Genomic DNA, 20000 nt, shown 5'->3' with positions numbered 1-20000 from the left:
AAAAAGCGTTTTTGGGTCAGCGGCGTTTATCTTAAGACCAGGGTTACCTTTTTGCTCCCAGAAATTTTTTCTTTGATTGAGGTTAAAATGAAGTTTGTTTTGTTTTCTCTTCTGGCTTTGGCTGCTGCGAGCCGAAAGGAATCAGTAATGTATAAAACCTCCATTTTAAGTCTAAATCATACGGGTTAGCTTTTAGAGCATTTGCCCGTGATCGAGCCGAATGTGACGAAACACTCACTGTTTTAGACCAGGCAATTCAATACTTTGTTCTCGTTTTTCGCCCGAATTGCAGCTCATTTTGTAAACATGATTATAAACGCAGACTTCTTTTATCTCAGATGCATAACCTGACCAACGAACTTTCTTGGAATCTACAACCTCTCTTAACCTTCCTGAGGAGTTTTTAAATTTTGTATACATTTTTAGTCTCCTGATGTGATCCATTTAGAAATGAGAGGTTTCACTGCCCGATCCTGTCTAGACTTCCTGAGGCATGGCATCTATGAAGGTGACTTCTATTGGCTTTATGATGAGCAAGATCAACGATACGTGGCCTATTGCGATTTTTCGTCTGAACCCGGAGCAACTTGGACGCTAGTCATGTCCTGGGATCGAGCATCTAAAAATCTGCCCAATTCCAAAAGAAGACATTTTTAGAAGATGCACCAATCAACCCGAAGACTCCAAACTGGAATGCTTACCGCCAATCATTAGCTCGAATGAAGTACCAACGTAGTTGATCCACATGCTGACGTACAACCTGCAATTTAATAGGTTAAAAAAAGTGGGCTACAGAGTTTATCTCCGAGCTAAGTTCAGTGACTTTGACATCTTGAAGTATCTTGTTGGAGGTCACTACTTTCCAGTTGACTATATCAATATCCGTGGACATGCAGCCGACCCTAGTACGACCGCAAGGTTCTGGCAGGTACATAACACCTACGTGCTTCACGTCGACAGCAGTGCTACCGGCTGTGGTTTCGCACCCACTTCTGGTGCTGTCCCCAGCGAAGACAACTTTGGTTACTATGGAAATGCCAGTGGGAAGTTTGGGTGTACCATGACCGATGATTCCACAACCCAGTGGTGGTTCGTGGATACTTGGACGAACTTTCAATTCCAATTTAAAGGAATACAAACTCTGATCACTCACCAACGATTAATCTGAAGTAGCCAGTTAGAATAGACAACAAAATTCTTCAGTGATAGATCAGGTAATAAAGAACCTAATACACTGGGTTTAGTCGCTATTACTTTGGTAAAAAGAAAATAAGCAACAAATGATCGACTAACATTCTCAGAAATTGCAAAAAGAATACATATTATAATGAACCAAACTCCCAAAGAAAACCTCATGTAAATGCCAAACAATTCTCAATGATACTTAATAAATAATTACTTCGATTTAGCTTACAGCACTATATACAATAGCACTGTGAGCCGCAGTAATTATCTATTGTAATCAGTGACCTCTCTTTCTGCATTACATCGACGATTTCAGTCGCTTCCACATTGACGTTTTGGTAAAAATTGCGTAATCCTTTTTCATTGTTCTATCCGGTCATTGTTAACACATTTTAAATATAATGTAACTTTCCATACCTGTCAGGAGAATTTTCCCATTTCATCTACTTGTGATATAACACAATGTGTTTGGTCATTTGGAAGGCATTCCTTGGCTTTTGAAGCTGTATGGAGGATCCTTTGAAAGACGAACCTGCAATTTTTTTTAAAAAAGCGCAAAGACAGAGGTCGGAGAAGGCTACTGTTAGCGAGGGTAATTAAACCTTCCAACTTTTTTGCTTTCCCTCATTTTTAAACCGCTAAGAAAAGGCTGCCTTGTATTTCAGAAAGGAAAAGATTAAAAAACCAACTACGTCATTTGAGTGCGTGCGTAAGGCGTCCAGTGTCCACCGCACGCCTTTCTTTTGCATGTGAGTACGTCTTTTTTAAGTTGAAAAAAAATTGTCTAAATTCTCACCACTTAGTGATCATATAATAAAATAGTTATAAACTGAGTGGGAGGGCTGGACATAAGAATATTTGGCTCAATGCAAACGATGGCTGAAGTCAAAGTGGTAAAAGAGAATCGAGATGTAAGCCATGAAGACAAGAATTATAATTGAAAACCCTTGAAACTGAAATAATTTCCTTTGATAAGGCCGCAGTACTACCGTTATTATCAGTTACGACCATGAGATACATACATGCATACATACTTACATTCGTTTATTGAAGCTCCCCCATATAGGGGCTTTTCAGCCACAATGTAGAAAATAGTCAAATTAATTACTTACAATAGTATCAACATGGACATAAAACTAGAATATAAGAATGAAAGCTACAAATTTATATACAATTGGAAGGATGAAATCTTAAAATTCCTTAAACAGTTTCATTAAATTCTTTCTAAAATTATTCAACGAGGTAGCGTTTCTAGTAGATTTTGGAAGTTCGTTCCATGCCTTGGCTTTATGAAAGCCGAAGGATCGTTGGCCTGTGGCGAGGCGACATTTGATCAAGTCCAAGTCGTTACGGGTCCTTGTAATTCGGCTATGGATCTGAGAGCGTTTCCTGAACCTCTGAGATAGATACGCAAGAGCGTCTTCTTTGAGGCATTTATGCATCATGACATAGATATTAAACTTGAGTTTATAGTTGTCGTAGAGCCATCCTAATGATTTCAGTTCTTCAGAGGTGTGATCGTATTTCTTCAGGCCGAGGACAATTCTTGCTGCAAAGTTTTGAAGAAGTTGCAACTTTTTAATGTTTTTCTTTTAGGTATCACTCCATACTGTAGAACAATAGAATAGTTTATTGAAGACAAAAGAGTGAATTAGTAATAGATAGTTTTCTTATCAAGCAGGTATTTTATGCGACTAATAATAACTGACTTGTAGATACAGCTTGAAGGAATTTTGTTGATGTCGTGAATTTAAGCTATTGTATAGACTTCGAGGTCCTTTGCCGAGGTGACAGGATTCAGTGTTCTTATTCATAAGACATGGCTCTGAATTGTATCAGTCATCCAGTTGAGAATATGATAAAAAGAAAATGATTCAAATACTGGAAAATTATAGACGAACGATCGACGTTTCGGCCATATCAAACGGCCTTTATCAGGAAACTACCGAGTCAGCCTAGGTCACGCAAGTGTCACGTGATAGCTGACTCGGCATGTCCCGTAACGCGCGGTCCCACGAAGCTATGAAGTCGGTCTTTAGGTCCTTCGGCTTCGCTACACTTTTAAGCCATGTAACACCTTAAGGCAGAAGTTGGTAAAGGTAAAGGTAAAGGATAAGGCCCACAAAGATAAGATCTCACATGTGGTTTACGGGATAAAGTGTGGTGATGACAACTGCAGTGAAACCTCTGTTGGAGAGACCAAACAGACACTGGGCTCGAGAATGGGACAGCACAACAGGCCCAGTACAATCGAGGCACAGAATTTGGCTATCTATAACCATTTGCGAAGCTCGGGACACTTGTTTGGTCTAAGCGATGTGAAGATCTTGGAAAAGGAAGAAGACTGGGTCAGACGTGGCATCAAAGAAGCTGTTTGGGAGAGGGTAGAGGACCCTTTTCTTAATAAGAAAGGGGCTTGCGGTTTGTATTATCGAACACGTGGGACCGTGTGTTACGGGACGTGCCGAGTCAGCTATCACGTGACACTTGCGTGACCCAGGCAGACTCGGCAGTTTCCTGATGAAGGCCGTGTGATATGGCCGAAACGTCGATCGTTCGTCTATAATTTTCCAGTGTTTGAGTTACTTTCTTTATATCTTATTCATAAGAGTTACGGATTGTATTGTATTGTAATCTTTATTTAGACACGATCAATTCATCAGCCTATAAAAATACATATCACATACGCTAAGATATTTAAAATTAAAACTACATACTATAACACTAAAGCTGTTTTCCGTGAATGCCGTGCGTTAGACTTAAAAAATGTCATTGATCTTACGTTTAAATGAAACGGATGAAACGGATGAGATGAACTAATAATCGATATTAGGTCAACAAGAGTGAAAATATAGGAGCTCTGATTTTGAAATGGTCTATACATTAAACTGGAAAGCCAGATGAGACCCATCTGAATTGAGTGATGTTTAGGCAAATCGCCAACAATCTATTTTAGGTAACTCGGTCCTTTCTAAGAGTTCCGCTTTTCTTTTAATCTATCGAAATTGAGCAAGCTATTTAACAATTATTCCACGAGCGCGCGTTGGATATGAGATGATAGATAGCCAACGAGGCGCGTAGCGCCGAGCTGGCTATAATCATCTCATATCCAACAAGCGCGAGTGGAATAATTGTTTTATTATAAACGCTAAATTAAATTAAATTTTATTCAATTTTTAGCTCCCTTTTAATTTTAATCTGACACGTACGCTTGCCATATTTGTAGATTATGGTATATTGGCTGATATACCATAATGCCTAAGCCAATAAAAAGTCTTGAATTGCATTATCCAATGATCTAGTTTTTAATAAAAGATGTTAGTCACTTTTAGGGGTCGCACGGTTAATGATTCACTTGAAAAAAGAAAGTGGAAACAAGTTGTCGAAACTTGTCTTGCTTTTGCCGTCATTACTGATCCTTAGACCATCCTTACTCCGGGTGATTTTAAGCGCAGAAGTCTTTTTAGGAGCGACTCGTAGTTAAGAGCTTTTAAGCATTTACACGCGTTTCAACTTTGCTTAGAAAACGTGGGTGACCTTTGATATCCGTTTCAGTACTGTTAGAGAGATGTTCCTGTTTAGAAAATTTTTAATGAAACTTAGATTATTTTTCAACCATTTTGATCTACTCTTTTAGTTTGCGAACAAATAACATTGCAGTGCAGTATTACATCCGTCAGGGCCTTATTTAATAGCTAAAGATAATTTTTGATTGTGGGGTTTGTGATTAATGCGTAAAAAAGGAAACGAAATTTAAATCTTTTCTTCCGGACGTGACGACATATGGAAAATGAAATTAGAATCTGGCCTTTGGTTTCCTATAATTATTTCAAGCATTTCCTTGAGGAAAACTTGTTCTTAGACTCGAGTAAATGCTCTGAAACCTCTCTGCTGGACTAATGGCGACAATAAATTCTACTGGGTATAGAAAGGAAAATATGTCATTTGAAGAACTGCGATGCTCAACCGTTTTTACAAGCGATATTCGTGAACATCTAATGTATTTATCAGCGATCAATATTTTTCTATCCATTACTGCATTTCTTGGGAATACTCTGATCTTGGTTGCTCTTCGGAGAGAATCTTCCCTCCATCCGCCGTCGAAGCTTCTGTTTAATTGTTTGGCATCAACTGATCTTTGTGTTGGCCTTCTTGCAGAACCTGCTAATATCGTCTATTGGATGTCTCTGGTTTATGAAGACTGGGATGTTTGTCGGCTTTCAGCAATTGCATCCTTTATAATAGGCTACACGTTGGGGTCGGTATCTCTATTAACGTTGACTGCGATAAGTGTGGACAGACTTCTCGCTCTCTTACTGGGGCTAAGGTACAAACAGCTTTTAACATTGAAGCGAACATACGCAGTTGTGATGACGTTTTGGGTAGTTTCCTGTGCCGTTGCGCTATCGTTCCTCGGAAGCCGCCATATCACCATATGGTATGGCCGTTCTACGATAATACTTTGTTTAGCGATCACAACCGTCTCTTACTCTTACATTTTCCTCAAGCTTCGTCGCCTTCAAACTGAAGTTTGGGAGAATGTACGGCAAAAACATTCAACCTCAACATTTTCTCTTAATACGGAGCAATACAGAAAAGCAGTGCACAGTGCACTGTGCGTGCAGTTTGCAATGGTCGCCTGTTATCTTCCTTATCTTGTTGTGATGGCTTTAATGAGCAACAGAACAATGTCTTCATCGTATTTTTTGGCTTGGGCAGTATCAGTCTCATTAATGTATTTTAACTCGTCGCTTAACCCATTTCTTTATTGCTGGAAAATTCGTGAAGTGAGACAAGTAGTAAAAGAGACAATTCGCCAAGTGCTTTGTTGCGTGTGCAGTTTTATCAATGTCGACATATGAAAGCTCTTATCTTCACATATTTTAAGGATATAGATCATCAACATTGTCATCTTCTCTAATCGCTAGGTTTCCTTTGTGCACATAGCAGAGTTAAATTAATGAATGACAGGGTTGTATAAAATTTTTGTATTATTATATTTAATATTTTAAATGGTTATTTTTATTATTAAGTATTAACCACACCCACGACTCTTACCCACACCCACACCCACACCCACACTCACGACCTACGAATTGTACCCACGACCCACGACCCAAGACCATCAGTCAAACTCCACATAGCATACATTTAATTGAAATGTATTTTGATGGGAAATTTTCTTACGCATATAACGATGATAAAATGTCTTCTGTTGCGAGTGATGTTTAGGCAAATCGCCAACAATTTATTTTAGGTAACTCGGTCCTTTCTAAGAGTTCCGCTTTTCTTTTAATCTATCGAAATTGAGCAAGCTATAAGATGTTAGTCACTTTTAGGGGTCGCACGGTTAATGATTCGCTTCAAAAAAGAAAGTGGAAACACTTGAAGTTGTCGAAACTTGTCTTGCTTTTGCCGTCATTACTGATCCTTATCGTTGAGATGAATTAAAACTATTTTGATTGAAAATATTTGTGTCCGATTTTTTGGTGACGAGTAGTGTGTGTCAAACTTAATCCTATACAATTGCATCATAACTGCATTGCACTTCACTTTCACTGACCTACATTGCACTTCACTTTCATTGTATTTCCATTGGAAGTTGCAAAAAAAAACAACAACAACAACAAAAACAAATATTTCGTATTTATTAAATGATAAACCGAGCAGAAAAACGTCTTAAGATTTTTTCGTCGCTGTTTTTCCCCTTCCATTTATGTGGAATCTTACGACTGTTTCAAATTTTTCCCGGAACAAAGCTGTATTTGAAGATTGATTCACTGATGTTATTATCTTAAGGGATCGATTGTTCTTCAAAAAAGTCCTTACCTGTTGTCGCCCTTTAGAGATAATTCCTAATACCTACACGGTTTGAAAGCCCACTGATATAGGTATTTCATTATAATACAAACGTCTCGCATGCTGCCACGTTTCATCAGTGTCGAAAGTTTCCTGTGTTGGGAGTAAGAAAGATAATAAATCTTGAACTGTATTGTCGAAGATAGAAAAATAAATTAGTAGTATTGGGGGCCTTTCTGGCACCATTTCGTATTCATATATTCATGAAGTAATATATTCATGTTGCATAGGTGTACGAGGGATATTGTAATATATTCATATTGCATAGGTGTACGAGGGGTTTGAATAGGGTTAGGGTTTAGGGTAAGGTGTATAAAGGGGATAGGGTTAGGGTTTGGCGTAGGTGTACGAGGGGTTATTCAGGGTTAGGGTTAATTTTCGTATAGGTTCGTGAGTAGGGTTTTTAAAAAGTAACGGTACAAAAAAGTACAAAGATAAGAGAAGAATCCAAGATGGCGGTGAGATTAACTATGGTTTATTTGTTCACTCTGCACGATATTTGAGATGTAAATAGGTAACATAAGTTGGAAAAGCTGTCATCATGCATTTGTATAATTGATGAAATGTAGAATGTTCTCCCACTTGTGCATCATAGGTTTCAATCTCGTCAATGTATTTAGTCACTTGTCTGCGTATTTCACAAAGATCTTGCGTGGTAGCTTTTTCTTTTACAATGGCAAATAATTCGTCTAGGATGGTTCCGGCCCACTGGGGATTCTTTTCAATCTCTTCGTCCAAAGAGTTGTTTTTCAGATGACATGGTGTATGAAGTGTTTGTAGATTGTAAGATGAAGTTATACAAAAATGTGTTTGAAAGTAAATGTCACTGGAGTATTGATTGACAAGCTGTCATCATGTCTCTGTACAATTGATGGAAAGTAGATTGTTCTCCCACGTTGGAATCATACGTTTATGGCAACTTCCGCGCGGTCTGGGTCCGAGTGATTCGGCCGAGTGGGTTCTAATTAAATATTCATAAGGCGTAGGTGCGCGAGGAGGGTTTTAGGGTTTATTCATGCGGCGTAGGTGCACGAGGGGTTTAGGGTTGTTGGGGTTTAGGGATGTTGGGGTTAGGGTTGTTGGGGAGGCTAGGGTTAGATTTCACGTTGGTTCGCGGTAGGGTTTTTTCGCATCTTATTTTAAAAAAATAACGGTACAAAAAGTACAAAAGAATCTAAGATGGTGGAGGGGTTAACTGCGACACACTGTTTTCGCATACGTAATGTTTATTGTCACACAACACAGGGAAAAGAGAATGGACCCTATATTACGCGTTTGGGTATCGCGGGTTAGACATACTAATCTAACCGACTAAGACTGTGAGCAGAAGTTGTATTTATTAGAGTCCCAAAAGGTTTTCACATGCATGTGGTACAGGTTATTCAGGACGTATGACTTTTACGTTTAAAAACTGTAAGAGATGTACGATCGTAAGACACAGGGATTGACAAGCTGTCAAAGTGTTCGGGTAGACCTTGTCGCTATAAACTCTTGGTCAGTATTATAATGTCTGACTTTTACGACTTCTCCTGTGATTGCGGTCAATGCGAATGGTGTGTACTAAAAGAAGGAGAAATAGAGAGAGAAGCGTTTTGGCAGGACAATTGAAAAATAATAACAGCACTCCAGAAACCAAAGTGGATAGACGAAATATGAGTGTTTCTTATGAATGATACATAGTGTCACGCAACTACCCATACCGGTTCTAGGACAATAGAGTATCCACACTTGAAAATTAGAAGGAAATGTATGAGAGATGTAGGAAGAAAACACAAATTAAAAGCGTTGAATAAATCCTGGTTTAGGGTTAAATTGCGTAGGTTATAGGAGCGACTAAAGGCCGAGTTTAAGACTCGTGAAGTTTTAGCACGTGCTCGCTTGAAGCGATAGCAATGACGTCAACGTTACCGAAAATCGCCGTGATTCATTCGACTTTAGTGCTGTGTTACACGGATATTTAAGCCTTCAGAATGAAAATATTGAGTGATACTTTGGTTTGAATTTCAGGGAGAATAGTTTTGCATTATATGGCGACTGCTGGTAGCCAAGCTCTTTCCACTGAACGCGAAGGTGAATTTCTGTTGGAGGGAGGCTGCTTGCTCACAACAAAAATGCTAGCATATTTGATTGCAGTCTCCTTGTTCAGGGCGAACTCCAATCTTTTTTCTTATATTCACAGGTGTGGAGTCCAGAGGTTTGAGCAAGTTTCCGGGTATTTCTTTCGTAGAAGTTGAAAGTTTTGCTCAGAATGCGTCGGGATGCGAATATACCAGGATAAGCCAACAAGTTTTTCGCTGAAACTGGCTACCTTCACGATAAAAAACGTAAGTAAAATCTGGGATATCCTAACTTCTAAGTGTGCAAATATAAGATTAAATAAAATCGTCGGGTGTTACTTCATATTAAGGTGGAAAAAATCCTTGTGGACTAAATGACTAGAAAATAAAAATATATATATTTAAGTGGTGATCAGCACCTAAACTGAACTGTATTTAAGCTTATATAACCTTAAGATCAAAATACCAAGAAAATTTCGTAACATTGAAAATTAAAATTTGTCCAGAATGAACAACTCGAATATTGTTTTGTTTATGTAGTTATGTAGTTAATTATATACTTTTGTTAAAGTATATAATCAATTTGGAGATATTTGGTGTTCTAACAATAGCCTGTTTTTTTAAATTTTTGGTTGAGATAATATGTACATGCAACCAAGAAAGATGAATGCTAGTTAATTAAGCTTTCAGTAGATGACAGTTTACAAAATAGATTTTTATGTTTAGTTAACATTATTGCAGTGCTTTCTGGACAAAAGCATTACCAAGCTAAATTTCTGAAAAAGCTCATCTTTCAAACCGGCAGTCTAAATCCCACAGGGATCAACGAACGCTTTTCATTCCACTAATTTATTCTTGTTTTTCTCGTTGCCATGTTCCCAACAATAACGTAGCTCCATTTTCTGCCTTTAAAAGCACGCACAACCCACAATTCCTCTATTCACTCCGACGAAGGGCTAACGCTCGAAACGTCAGCTTTTGTAATCGTTACGGTGGCCAATTCACCATTTCAACTTTGTTGATATATCCAAATTATTTCGTTACTCACACCGACGCAGCCCCAAACAGTTTCTTTCCAAACTATCAACCTTTATTCATTTGTTTTTTGCAGTTCAGTATTCTGCTAACCATGTCAAAGTAACATCAAAGTGCTACAGATCTATGAAAAAGAGTGAGCCACCACACATACTCAGTGTACAGATTAGCCTAGCAGACAAGAGCATTCGTGGAAAGTGTTCCTGTGTGGCGGGAGCTAGTGGATACTGTCATCATGTGGTTGGATTGCTCTTTTACATGTCGCACTGCAATCATCTTGTGCTAAAATCGCTGCCAGATGAACTTACTTGCATCAGCCTGCTACAGATGTGGAGTGTTCCTCGACAGAGAAAGATTGCGAACAAGGCTATTCAAGATGTAATGGTCAAGAAGCCAGAAGCAGGGGAAGATTACACCAAGTTTGTTAAAAGTAACCTGTACAGTCCTACAACTGCTTACCCCCTAATGCATGCTGAAATAATGACATCTCCCAAGCCACAACCACTTATGGCAACTGTGTTACCATCAGCTAGTAAAATGACATCAATATCTCCAGTTGCTACTTCCTTTGGTAATGCTGCAGGGGGCAGTGTACTTTCATACCAACAAAAACTATCAAAGGAGTATATCATTAATGACTATTCTTGTACATTTTTACCAGATCTGCCGCTTGAAACAGCTGGTGAAAGATTTAATAACAATGTTTCAGTTTGTTTAAGTGCTGAAAAGCAAGCTGCTCTAGATTCTTTGGGGTTAACTAGAGATACTGCAATCAAGCTGGAACGACAGACAATCTCACAGAGTAATAACATGGTTAGTAGAGGGGACTGGTTATGAAACCCGGTAAACATCAGAGGCCGATGTCTTTGTTGTGGTTTTCCCTTAGTCACGTGATGTTGACCGTGCAAATGGAAAATCAACATGGAGATCGGAGTGACGTAAATGTGCAGAGACTCACGCTGTATTTCGCTAGATTTTTAGCTTAGATTAATCTCGATTCGATAAGTGTTATAGCTACACTACTCATCAATCGTCATGCCTGGAGATAACTGCGCTATGTTTGGCTGTGGGAGTTGTAGAAGAACGAAAGGGATCGGTATTTGGAAGCTGCGTGCAGCGAAGGACGAGGCACAAAAGAAGTGGCGGACGATTGGTTGAGTGAAATCACAAAGACGCGTGAGATCGACCATGAATTTCGAAAAAGGATCGAAAACGACGGCTGCGATATAAGCTTACAGTAGAAATTGAAGACATGTGCTCTCGCTTTCCATAAGGTTTATTTACGATCTCTCTGGAATTTTCTTGAAGGTTAATTTTCATCTTTCTTAGTTGTGTTTTACTTTATTTTCAAATGCAGTTCAAACGGCGAAAATGACGAAGAAGAAACAGAGATTTTCTATCAGGATGTAGACAATGGCTTGAAGCTGTTGCCTAGGCTGTCATATGAGCATGTAAACCTGACCCCTTATTCTGTCATGCGGATAAATCTTGCTGGACAAGTCCTGAGTGCATCAGTCGCTGCAGTTCTGAAGACGTTTGGACCTACAGGCACAGCAGCAACTGCAAAACTCTGCGAAATGATCGATGGCTTCTTTGATTGTCTCAATGTGAGAAGCATGACAGAGCATCAGAGAAAGCGCAAACCATTCTTGGCTCCTTATACTTCTGTTAATGACGAAAGGTGTATTGTTGATTTTTTTAAAATTTTGTTTAATGTATAAAGTATTATTTAGCAAAATACAATGTTAACCCTGGGTATAAAATCATCCATTGTTAATGGTTTCTAAATATATAATATTTCATTCAGAATTTACAAATCCTGAAAAGGAGGGCCCAGAGGTTATCCCTATTAAAGGGCCTTCTAGCTAACTGCATTTAAATGTGATAAAATTTTAATTTTACAATGGGGGTTTTTATAAGAATATTTATTTTGCTTTAAAAAGCTTCTATTTAATTAGTAAATCAATTGAAGCTGCTTAGGTGCATTTTTATAGTGGAGTACTTATTACGTGGAGGTATCTTTTACTTTATTAATTGCCTTATTCATGTCAAGAAGCAGTAATTAATGACTTTTCTTTTATTTGCTAGATTTGCATGGTTGATGGAGTTCCTAGACTATCTGAGGACTTGGAAAGAGAATGTTGACAACAGACCGGGTAACTTCACCCAGAATGCCAGAAACCGAATGTTTCTCTCATGGCAGACATATGAGGGCTTCTGCATATCTGTACAGTCTGCTGTTGAGGTGACAAAATTTTTGCTGCAGGAAGGGTTTGAATTTGTCCTCACAGAACGGTTCTGCCAGGATCCAGTAGAGGAGTACTTCGGGGACCAGTGGAAACTGGGTAGACGCAGTGACAACCCTGATATAAAAACATTTGGGTATAACAGTAACACACTAAGAATGCAGAGAACAGTGTCATGTCAGGGTGGCAACACAAGGGGCCGAAAGGACAAGACACGAGCCTGGGAACAGGTCACTGATGTTAAGTTACCACGTAGGAAAAAAATGAAACTGTAGTTAAGGAGAAAGCAGGATGCCATATCTTGGCGGTTATGTTCTGCACAACTTACACAAAAAACATGGACGAACTAACTCAGTGAGAGCCAACAAGCTATGGCAGTACTGAAAGCTTGGAAACTGGAGAGCATAACTGACTCTGGCCAGAAACTTGTGTCAGCTTTGAATCGTGGGGGACTTTGGTCAATCACTCAGCCTGCACAGCAAATATTTTTTTTTAGTAAAAACAGAATGTCATTTTAGGCTATTCACATCAAACCCTGATTTGCAAAGATTGGATATTTCCAGCATCACTAACAAAGCAACCAGTGATAGTGACATCCTTCCTAACTACAATTTGATATCAGATGCAGAACTTAAGCCAGACAGTCATGTTTGTAAGGATGTCTTACGTGGGATTGTTAGTCTGTATGTACATGTACATTCATTCTCTTTTGCCAAGGATGTCATTCAGCATTACAAGATCAAGGGAACCCAAACCAAAGCAAGCGCTTTATGCAAGGAAATTAGTAAAAGTTGTCAAGGTGATGACCAACAAAGGCAGGAATAGGACTGATAATTCACATTATTTTTTGATTTCTTAATTAGTACCTTATGATCAGTACCACCATTTGCAGTGAGGAAAATAAATGTAATGTTAACACTGAATTTTTTTAAATTTTGATTCAGGTTTGGTAAAACAATGAAATTCATTCAAGTTACCAGTGATATAGATTATAAGAACTTGGGAATGGATCTTTAATAAATTATATTTCTTGTTTTATATGCTCCCAATATAATCAAACTGTTATACTCTTTCTGTCATTGTTATGTGAACATGCACTAAAAAATCTTCATCAATTGACCTGAGATAATTGTATCTATAATACAAAATGTACTCTTATGCTATGTGATTAATCTCCTCAATGATGAATTGACTTAATTGACTGACAACACAGTTATTATATTGACTGCTTTCAGTAGAGTGTTTTTGTTGCTTAGAGTATGCCAGCAAACAGTCAGCAACTTTGGTTGCAAGTACGTTGCTGCATTTCAAGAAAGTCCACTGAAGAATTGGGTTGACTTTACAGCAACTGTTGCATGATATTTGCCATAAAATTTTCTGCATCTCCATTTCTTGTATATCCTTCATAGATTGCTTTTATAGCAAAGAATTATTTGCTGTCTTCTTGTAGCTGTTGGTATGAGTAATTGCTGAGCTCCATCCTTAAATTTTCTGCAAAAACTTTCCTTTCCTTACCATTGCGGATAGCACGGTCAATTATTTCTACAAGAACGCTTGGGCTCAACTGTTGCATCTGCTCCAATCCTTCCTGTTGATTGTTGTGTTTTGCAGCCCCGTGTCTGTCATAACCACTTATTTTGTATTTCTTTCCGTAGTCATGACAAAAAATTTCTTGACGCTGAGCCTACAAAGATATTAAAAACATCACCATTGTAAAATAAATAAACTACTTCAGAGTATAAAAATAAAAACTCGGTGGCCACTTTTTTCGATCAAGAGAGTATCGTGAAGTCGCGAAGCTCTATCGATTACAAGGTTTATCACTTAAAATAATTTCGACAAATCACTACATTCTGGAGATTTGAGCTCTTCAGAAGCTTTTTATAGGTCTTCCTTGTTTTGCAAGAGCCCTAGGGAAGATTGCCTTTGAAGAAACGGCAATATATAAGCATGGTTTATACGCGAGCGTTTGTTGAATTTCGTTTGTACACGCGTCGAGTAGCCCATCTGTGGCAAATTTTGGCTCAGTAGTGCAAAATTACAGCTCGAAATTGCAACGTTTTCAACTTACATTTCTAACTGCGACGGAAAATTGTTCCTCTACTTCGTCATCGTCTTCCAAAATACCCAAGATCGCCTCAAAATCTTCTCACCACACAAACAGATCGTCTACACCGTCCGCCATCTTGAATAAACTTGTGCACGGTCAGAGTCATGTGACGGGTCACGATGATGTTGTTCATTATTTAACCCTTTGATGTTTACCAGGTTTCTTAAGCATCCCCTCTACTAACTATGGTAATAAAGAGATGTGGTATTATCTCCGAGAAAAACGGATAACAGCGAGCAAGTTTGGAAAAGTTGCCAAAAGGAAAACAAATTTTAATTTTGAATCACTGGTTACCCAGCTGAATCCAAGCCGGCGAGTGGTTACTGCAGACATGCAAAGAGGTATCGACATGGAACCTTTTGCTTCGATGGTATATGCTGATACTACAAAACAGGGAAAGGTCAATTTGTTTCCATCTGGGCTGATAATAAACCCAAGGTCACCATGGCTTGGTTGTTCACCTGATAGGAAAGTGTATGACAGCTCAGCTGAGGAGAATGGTTACCTCCCATTTGGAATTTTCGAAACCAAAGTTGTCAAGGAAGGCTCAACTGATTTTCATGGAGTACCTTATATTTACAAAAACCCTGTAACCAAGCAGCTGTCACTGAAGAGAAACCATGAATACTATTACCAAGTGCAGTGTCAGTTGGGCCTTTCTGGATTGGAATGGAATGAATTTTTCTATTATATCAACGAGACAACTTTCTTTTGTGAAAGAATTTATTATGATGCAGAATTTTTTCAGATTGCCAAAGATAATGTGGATGCCTTCGTTTTTTATTTTTACTTGAATATGAACCTTGAAATGTGCAAACTCCTAACAATTTCTGTTTCAAGTACATACTAGCTAGTATTATTATTATTACAACTACAACTAATTTGTACTCAGAATCAACTTAAAATAAATTAAATGAACAACAATAAGTTGCTTAGGCATGTACAAGCTTAAGTGCATTGTCCCCAAGACTTCATGATTCTGCAATAATCTATTACTGTGTCAAGGTTTTGTAACACTTACAACTCTGATTAAGATGTTTTCTTTTATTTCGTTTTCTCAATACAAAGAAACTGCATTAACACATACTATTGAAGACAGATATTCCTACTCTTAGAAGATTTTAATACCACTAATGTATTTAAGGGTGATGAGAAAATTTAAGTCTTTTCGTGGATTGAATAAAATTCACCAATTACAGATATAACTGTTTAATAATGAACTGTTGGGTCTTCAAGAAACATGTTTGCAGTTGTACAATGATATAAAAAAACATCCTGGCAAATTTCTTGTAATTGTACTCCCTTAAAAGTATTTGTCAATCTCTAACCAAGGATTATTTACAATGAACCAAGAACTGTTTCTTGTTGCATGACCTTTTATAGCCCAAGGCATAGCCTGGACTTGTCACAGTATTGAGCAATATTGTTTGTACACTATCTTATACCTTTGACAGAATTATGGTTGTAGGCTTTCCACAATGTTTACCATAAAGTAAAGTGGGCTAACTGTGTTTCTCTCATGTATTATCTATCCTTCTGCTGATGACATTATCAGTGGTCCCTGGAAGTTCACTAATAAGCAAACTACTGTGTAAATTTGATTAATTGTACCCATTAAGTTGAGAGAGATGTGTGAAAAAAAATGCGGGACTCTTTAATTCTCCGTATTGCCCTCTCAACGTGGATTCGCAGTTTGGCAATTTGCTTTGTCTCTTGGACTTGTTGAGCACTAAATTGGCCACTGTAACGAAGAAATGGAGGCAGGTTTAAACTTATCCCTTTTTCCCTTAGCATATCACCAATGTCAAAGCCCTTGTCAGCCATCAAAGTGTCTCCAGGTTTTAAGAGATCTAATATTCCTGAAACTCTAGTTATTTCTTTATCTGATATAGATCGAGTGTAAGGGCTGATACAAAAGTAATAGCTCCATGAGGGGCAATACCTACTAGACCCGTAAGCGTTGTGTTGCTCTTGTAAGTAGAGTACACCTGCGATTGTAATAATAGGGATGAAGGTGACTGAACATAAATTTCTTTGCAACCCAGTATTACCCTTGTTTTTGGGTACAACCTCTGAAAACCCTCTGTCATGTGCAAATCTATCTATTCCCTACTTGGCCAGATAATCTGGTTCCCCAGAGTAAAGTACAAAAAGCTTTTCCAAGTTATAACTTTCCTACTTACAGTAGCAATGTGAATGTTAAACCCATGTGCTAAGTCTTGGGCAAAAAGACCTACCCTTACCCTTACAAGAAATAAGAAAACTCATCGATAAGTACCATTGTCCTTGCAGATGGCCGACTCTCCTGGACATTCATACCTGCACTGTAGATGTAAGTCACTGGTTCAGCTGAGGGCTCTAACAAACTATATACCTTTAGAAGATGGTTATAACTGGCAAATCCAGTGTAGAATTTTATACTATCATCGCCTGCCTGAAACCTTTGAAGCCCAAAACGAAATGTCAACTTGAATTTGAAGAGCGCTCATCTTAGCCTCTGCTGCAACCAAATCCCTCTGGGAAGACTTCAGGAGTTCCAGCGTAAGTTCTAACGCGGCCTCTGCTGCTTCAGCATCTGCTTTGGCTGCAGCTCTTTCTGCTTGTGCAACTTTTAGCTCCGAGGGGCCTTCTTCCCCAACTTCATCGATAGACAAGTCACTCTCTTCAGACTCGGGTAGCCTAGAATCAACATGATGTCGGATTTGGATTGATTTATATTAATTTTATAATTAACTTACAATGTACTATTAACATCTTAAATGAAACCACAAAGCTGATGACTAGAAAGCCTTACACTACTCCAAGAAGTGGTGTCCTTTCTTTCCTATAAAATATAGTAGGTTTTACTCCTTCTTCTTCTTTTGCATGTGATGTACATCAGGTCTCGATGGTGGCCTTCAAGTTAATTTCTTGGTCTTGCTTGGTAGCTACGCTCGCCTGGTTCTCCTACAGGGAGCTGCAAGGTGACATGTTTAGCATTCTCAGAGTTGAAGTGGCTTTTCAAGGCGCCACAACGACTTATCTTGAATACGCTCCTGCATGTTTGCAATTCAAAAGACGCCATGTCGATTTCTTCAAGAGAAGTGGGTACAGTCGTGCTGTGGCAATCTACTATGGCAATCACTGTGCGACATTTAATATCGAACTCATCGCTCTGCATGGTGATGTTTCTTCAAACCCCAGCCCACTAGCGAGAAATGATACCACAGATGGAAATTTTACAATTTCGAACAACTCGAGCTCGCATCCCACCTTCCCGATAAAATCTAAGGGCCTCAGAGTCTGTCACCAAAATGTCAGATCTCTTCCTCGCCATCTTGAAGAAGTAAAGATTCTGATGAACCTTAATGATTTTGATGTCTTTGCAATGAGTGAAACCTGGCTAAATTCCACCTGGAGCGACTGCACGATTGCATCGAAAAATTTTCAGATTTATCGCTGTGATCGGAGTGACTCAAAAAGGTGGTAGTGTTGCCGCTTATGTTAACAATTCTCTCCTTTGTCGTTGAGTACGATTGTTGGATTCATCCATTGAACTCGAACATCTTTACCTGGAAATAAAACAACATCGATCGGGCCCAAAGATTTTATTCATGGTTATTTACCGCCCACCGAACTCAAGTCCTGATTTCTACAAATTTCTTGACGAATTAATCGACATCTCTGTGAGCAGGTATAACGAAATAGTTGTGGTTGGTGACTTTAACATTGACTTGCTAGCAGTAAATGGGTCTTGTAGATTATCTACAATATTTCGGGACGCAGGAATAGAACAGATCGTCTCTTCTTCAACTGCTACAAAGGCTACTCGATGTTCAGCCATGTTGATAGATCAAGTTTATGTTTCGCATCCAGAGCGGATCATCGAAACCCTAGTCCCGATATATGGACTGAGTGATCACCATCCAGTCTGCTTTGTACACAAGTTTCGCGGCCATAAATCCCCCAAACCGTATCATGATACCATTAAATATCAAAGCCTTAATAATTTTGACAAAGACAGTTTTATCTACGATCTAGATAGCGCTCTCCATGGTCAGTGCTCGATATGTTCCAAGATGTTAACGACAAGTTGGACACCTGGGAGCTGATTTTCAATAGTGTAATCAGCCACCACGCACCCATTGTCGAGAAAAGAGTAAAGCGGAAAAAGCTGCCACCTTGGATGAATAGCTCTATAATTGACTGTATCCGAACCAGAGATAAGTTTAAGAAACGTGCGAAAACTAACGTCCTAGCGAACACCATGTATAAGAAGCTAAGGAATCAAGTTGTCAAAATGATTGCTAACGCAAAATTGGAATTAAAATTCTAAAACTGGCACTACCGGTGATATCTAATAGTCTGACTAATATCTACAATTTTAGCATCGTAAAGCCGTTTTTTTTTTTTTTTTTTTTTTTTTTTTTATATAACAACTTTATTTTAAATAATAACATGTAACATATTATTATTAAAAAAGGGTTATAGAAGGGAGGAACTTAATCCTCATTGTAAACTATACCCCAGATATAAAAATTTAATACTATGCAATATACATATACATACTGAAACATTTTACATACAGGCATATATCTATATAAATATAAAATCTAAATAAAGAAGACATATCTAAGATAACTATTTTGTTTAAGATTATAACTAAATAATGTATAATACATAGAATAATTTAATTTTTAGTCATAGACCTAGTTAAAAAATGTTGATTTAAGAGCTTTCTTAAAAGCATTAATTGAGTCAAGTTCAACTACTGATGATGGTAAACTGTTCCATGTGTCGATATGTCTGTGCCAAAAAGAGTACTTAAAGATGTCTGTACGGCTAAATGGTTTATATAGTTTAAACTGATGACTTTTTCTTGATTGCCTGTTACTGAAGGATATGTAATTATTAGTGTTTACAGAAGAGTGTCCTTTAATGAACTTAAAAAGCTGAACCAGACTAAGAAACTCTCTGCGTTGAGCTAGTGTCGCTAGTTTCAAGGATTTCAGTCGGTCTTCATACGGAGTGTCTTTATCAATGATCCATCTTGTAACGTTCCTTTGCACGCATTCAAGTTTTTCAATGAGATATGCTTGGTGAGGATTCCACGCTTGACAAGCGTACTCGAGTATTGGACGGATCATGGATTTATAACCATTAAATAGAGCCCTAGAGTGAGATCCAAATGTCCGCTTGAGTAAACCCAATAATCTGTTTGATCTTGCAACAACAGACAGTACGTGGGGTTTCCAAGATAAATCACTGGAAAGAACTACCCCAAGATGTTTGTGTGTAGATACTTGGGTAAGTAGCTTGCTATTAATAGAATAGTTGCACGGAGAGGGAGTTCTAGCCCTGGTGAACTTCATGGACTCGCATTTGTCAGCATTTGTTCCTAAAAGCCACGAGCCACACCAATCAGTGACTTTATCTAGACTCTCCTGGGCAGTGATGGACGTTTGAGATGGAGTACAGTAATTATAGATTAACATATCATCAGCAAACATTTCTGCAGGACTTGATAAA

At 38.3% G+C, this 20000-nt stretch overlaps 2 protein-coding genes and 1 pseudogene across 2 annotated transcripts; all 3 read left to right on the top strand.

Moving 5' to 3' along the window:
• The first annotated feature begins 87 nt into the window (after nucleotides 1–87).
• Nucleotides 88–1128, top strand: LOC148728432 (uncharacterized; annotated as a pseudogene).
• A 3510-nt stretch (nucleotides 1129–4638) lies between these two features.
• Nucleotides 4639–6654, top strand: LOC111320944 (histamine H2 receptor-like). The gene has a single exon (XM_022923691.2). It carries the CDS (start codon nucleotides 5085–5087, stop codon nucleotides 6045–6047), a length of 963 nt encoding a protein of 320 aa, XP_022779426.2. The 5' UTR covers nucleotides 4639–5084; the 3' UTR covers nucleotides 6048–6654.
• Nucleotides 6655–11432: 4778 nt separating this feature from the next.
• Nucleotides 11433–13420, top strand: LOC148728431 (uncharacterized). Its single transcript, XM_088763592.1, has 2 exons — nucleotides 11433–11817; nucleotides 12225–13420. The coding sequence occupies exons 1-2, from the start codon at nucleotides 11612–11614 to the stop codon at nucleotides 12655–12657; spliced, it is 639 nt and encodes a 212-aa protein (XP_088619718.1). The 5' UTR covers nucleotides 11433–11611; the 3' UTR covers nucleotides 12658–13420.
• The last annotated feature ends 6580 nt before the right edge of the window (nucleotides 13421–20000 follow it).

Source organism: Stylophora pistillata, chromosome 6 (genome assembly GCF_964205215.1).
Source record: "Stylophora pistillata chromosome 6, jaStyPist1.2, whole genome shotgun sequence".
NCBI classification, from domain to species: domain Eukaryota; kingdom Metazoa; phylum Cnidaria; class Anthozoa; order Scleractinia; family Pocilloporidae; genus Stylophora; species Stylophora pistillata.
The sequence above is the reverse complement of the archived record's forward strand: the minus strand, read 5'-3'. Positions and strand labels throughout refer to the sequence as shown.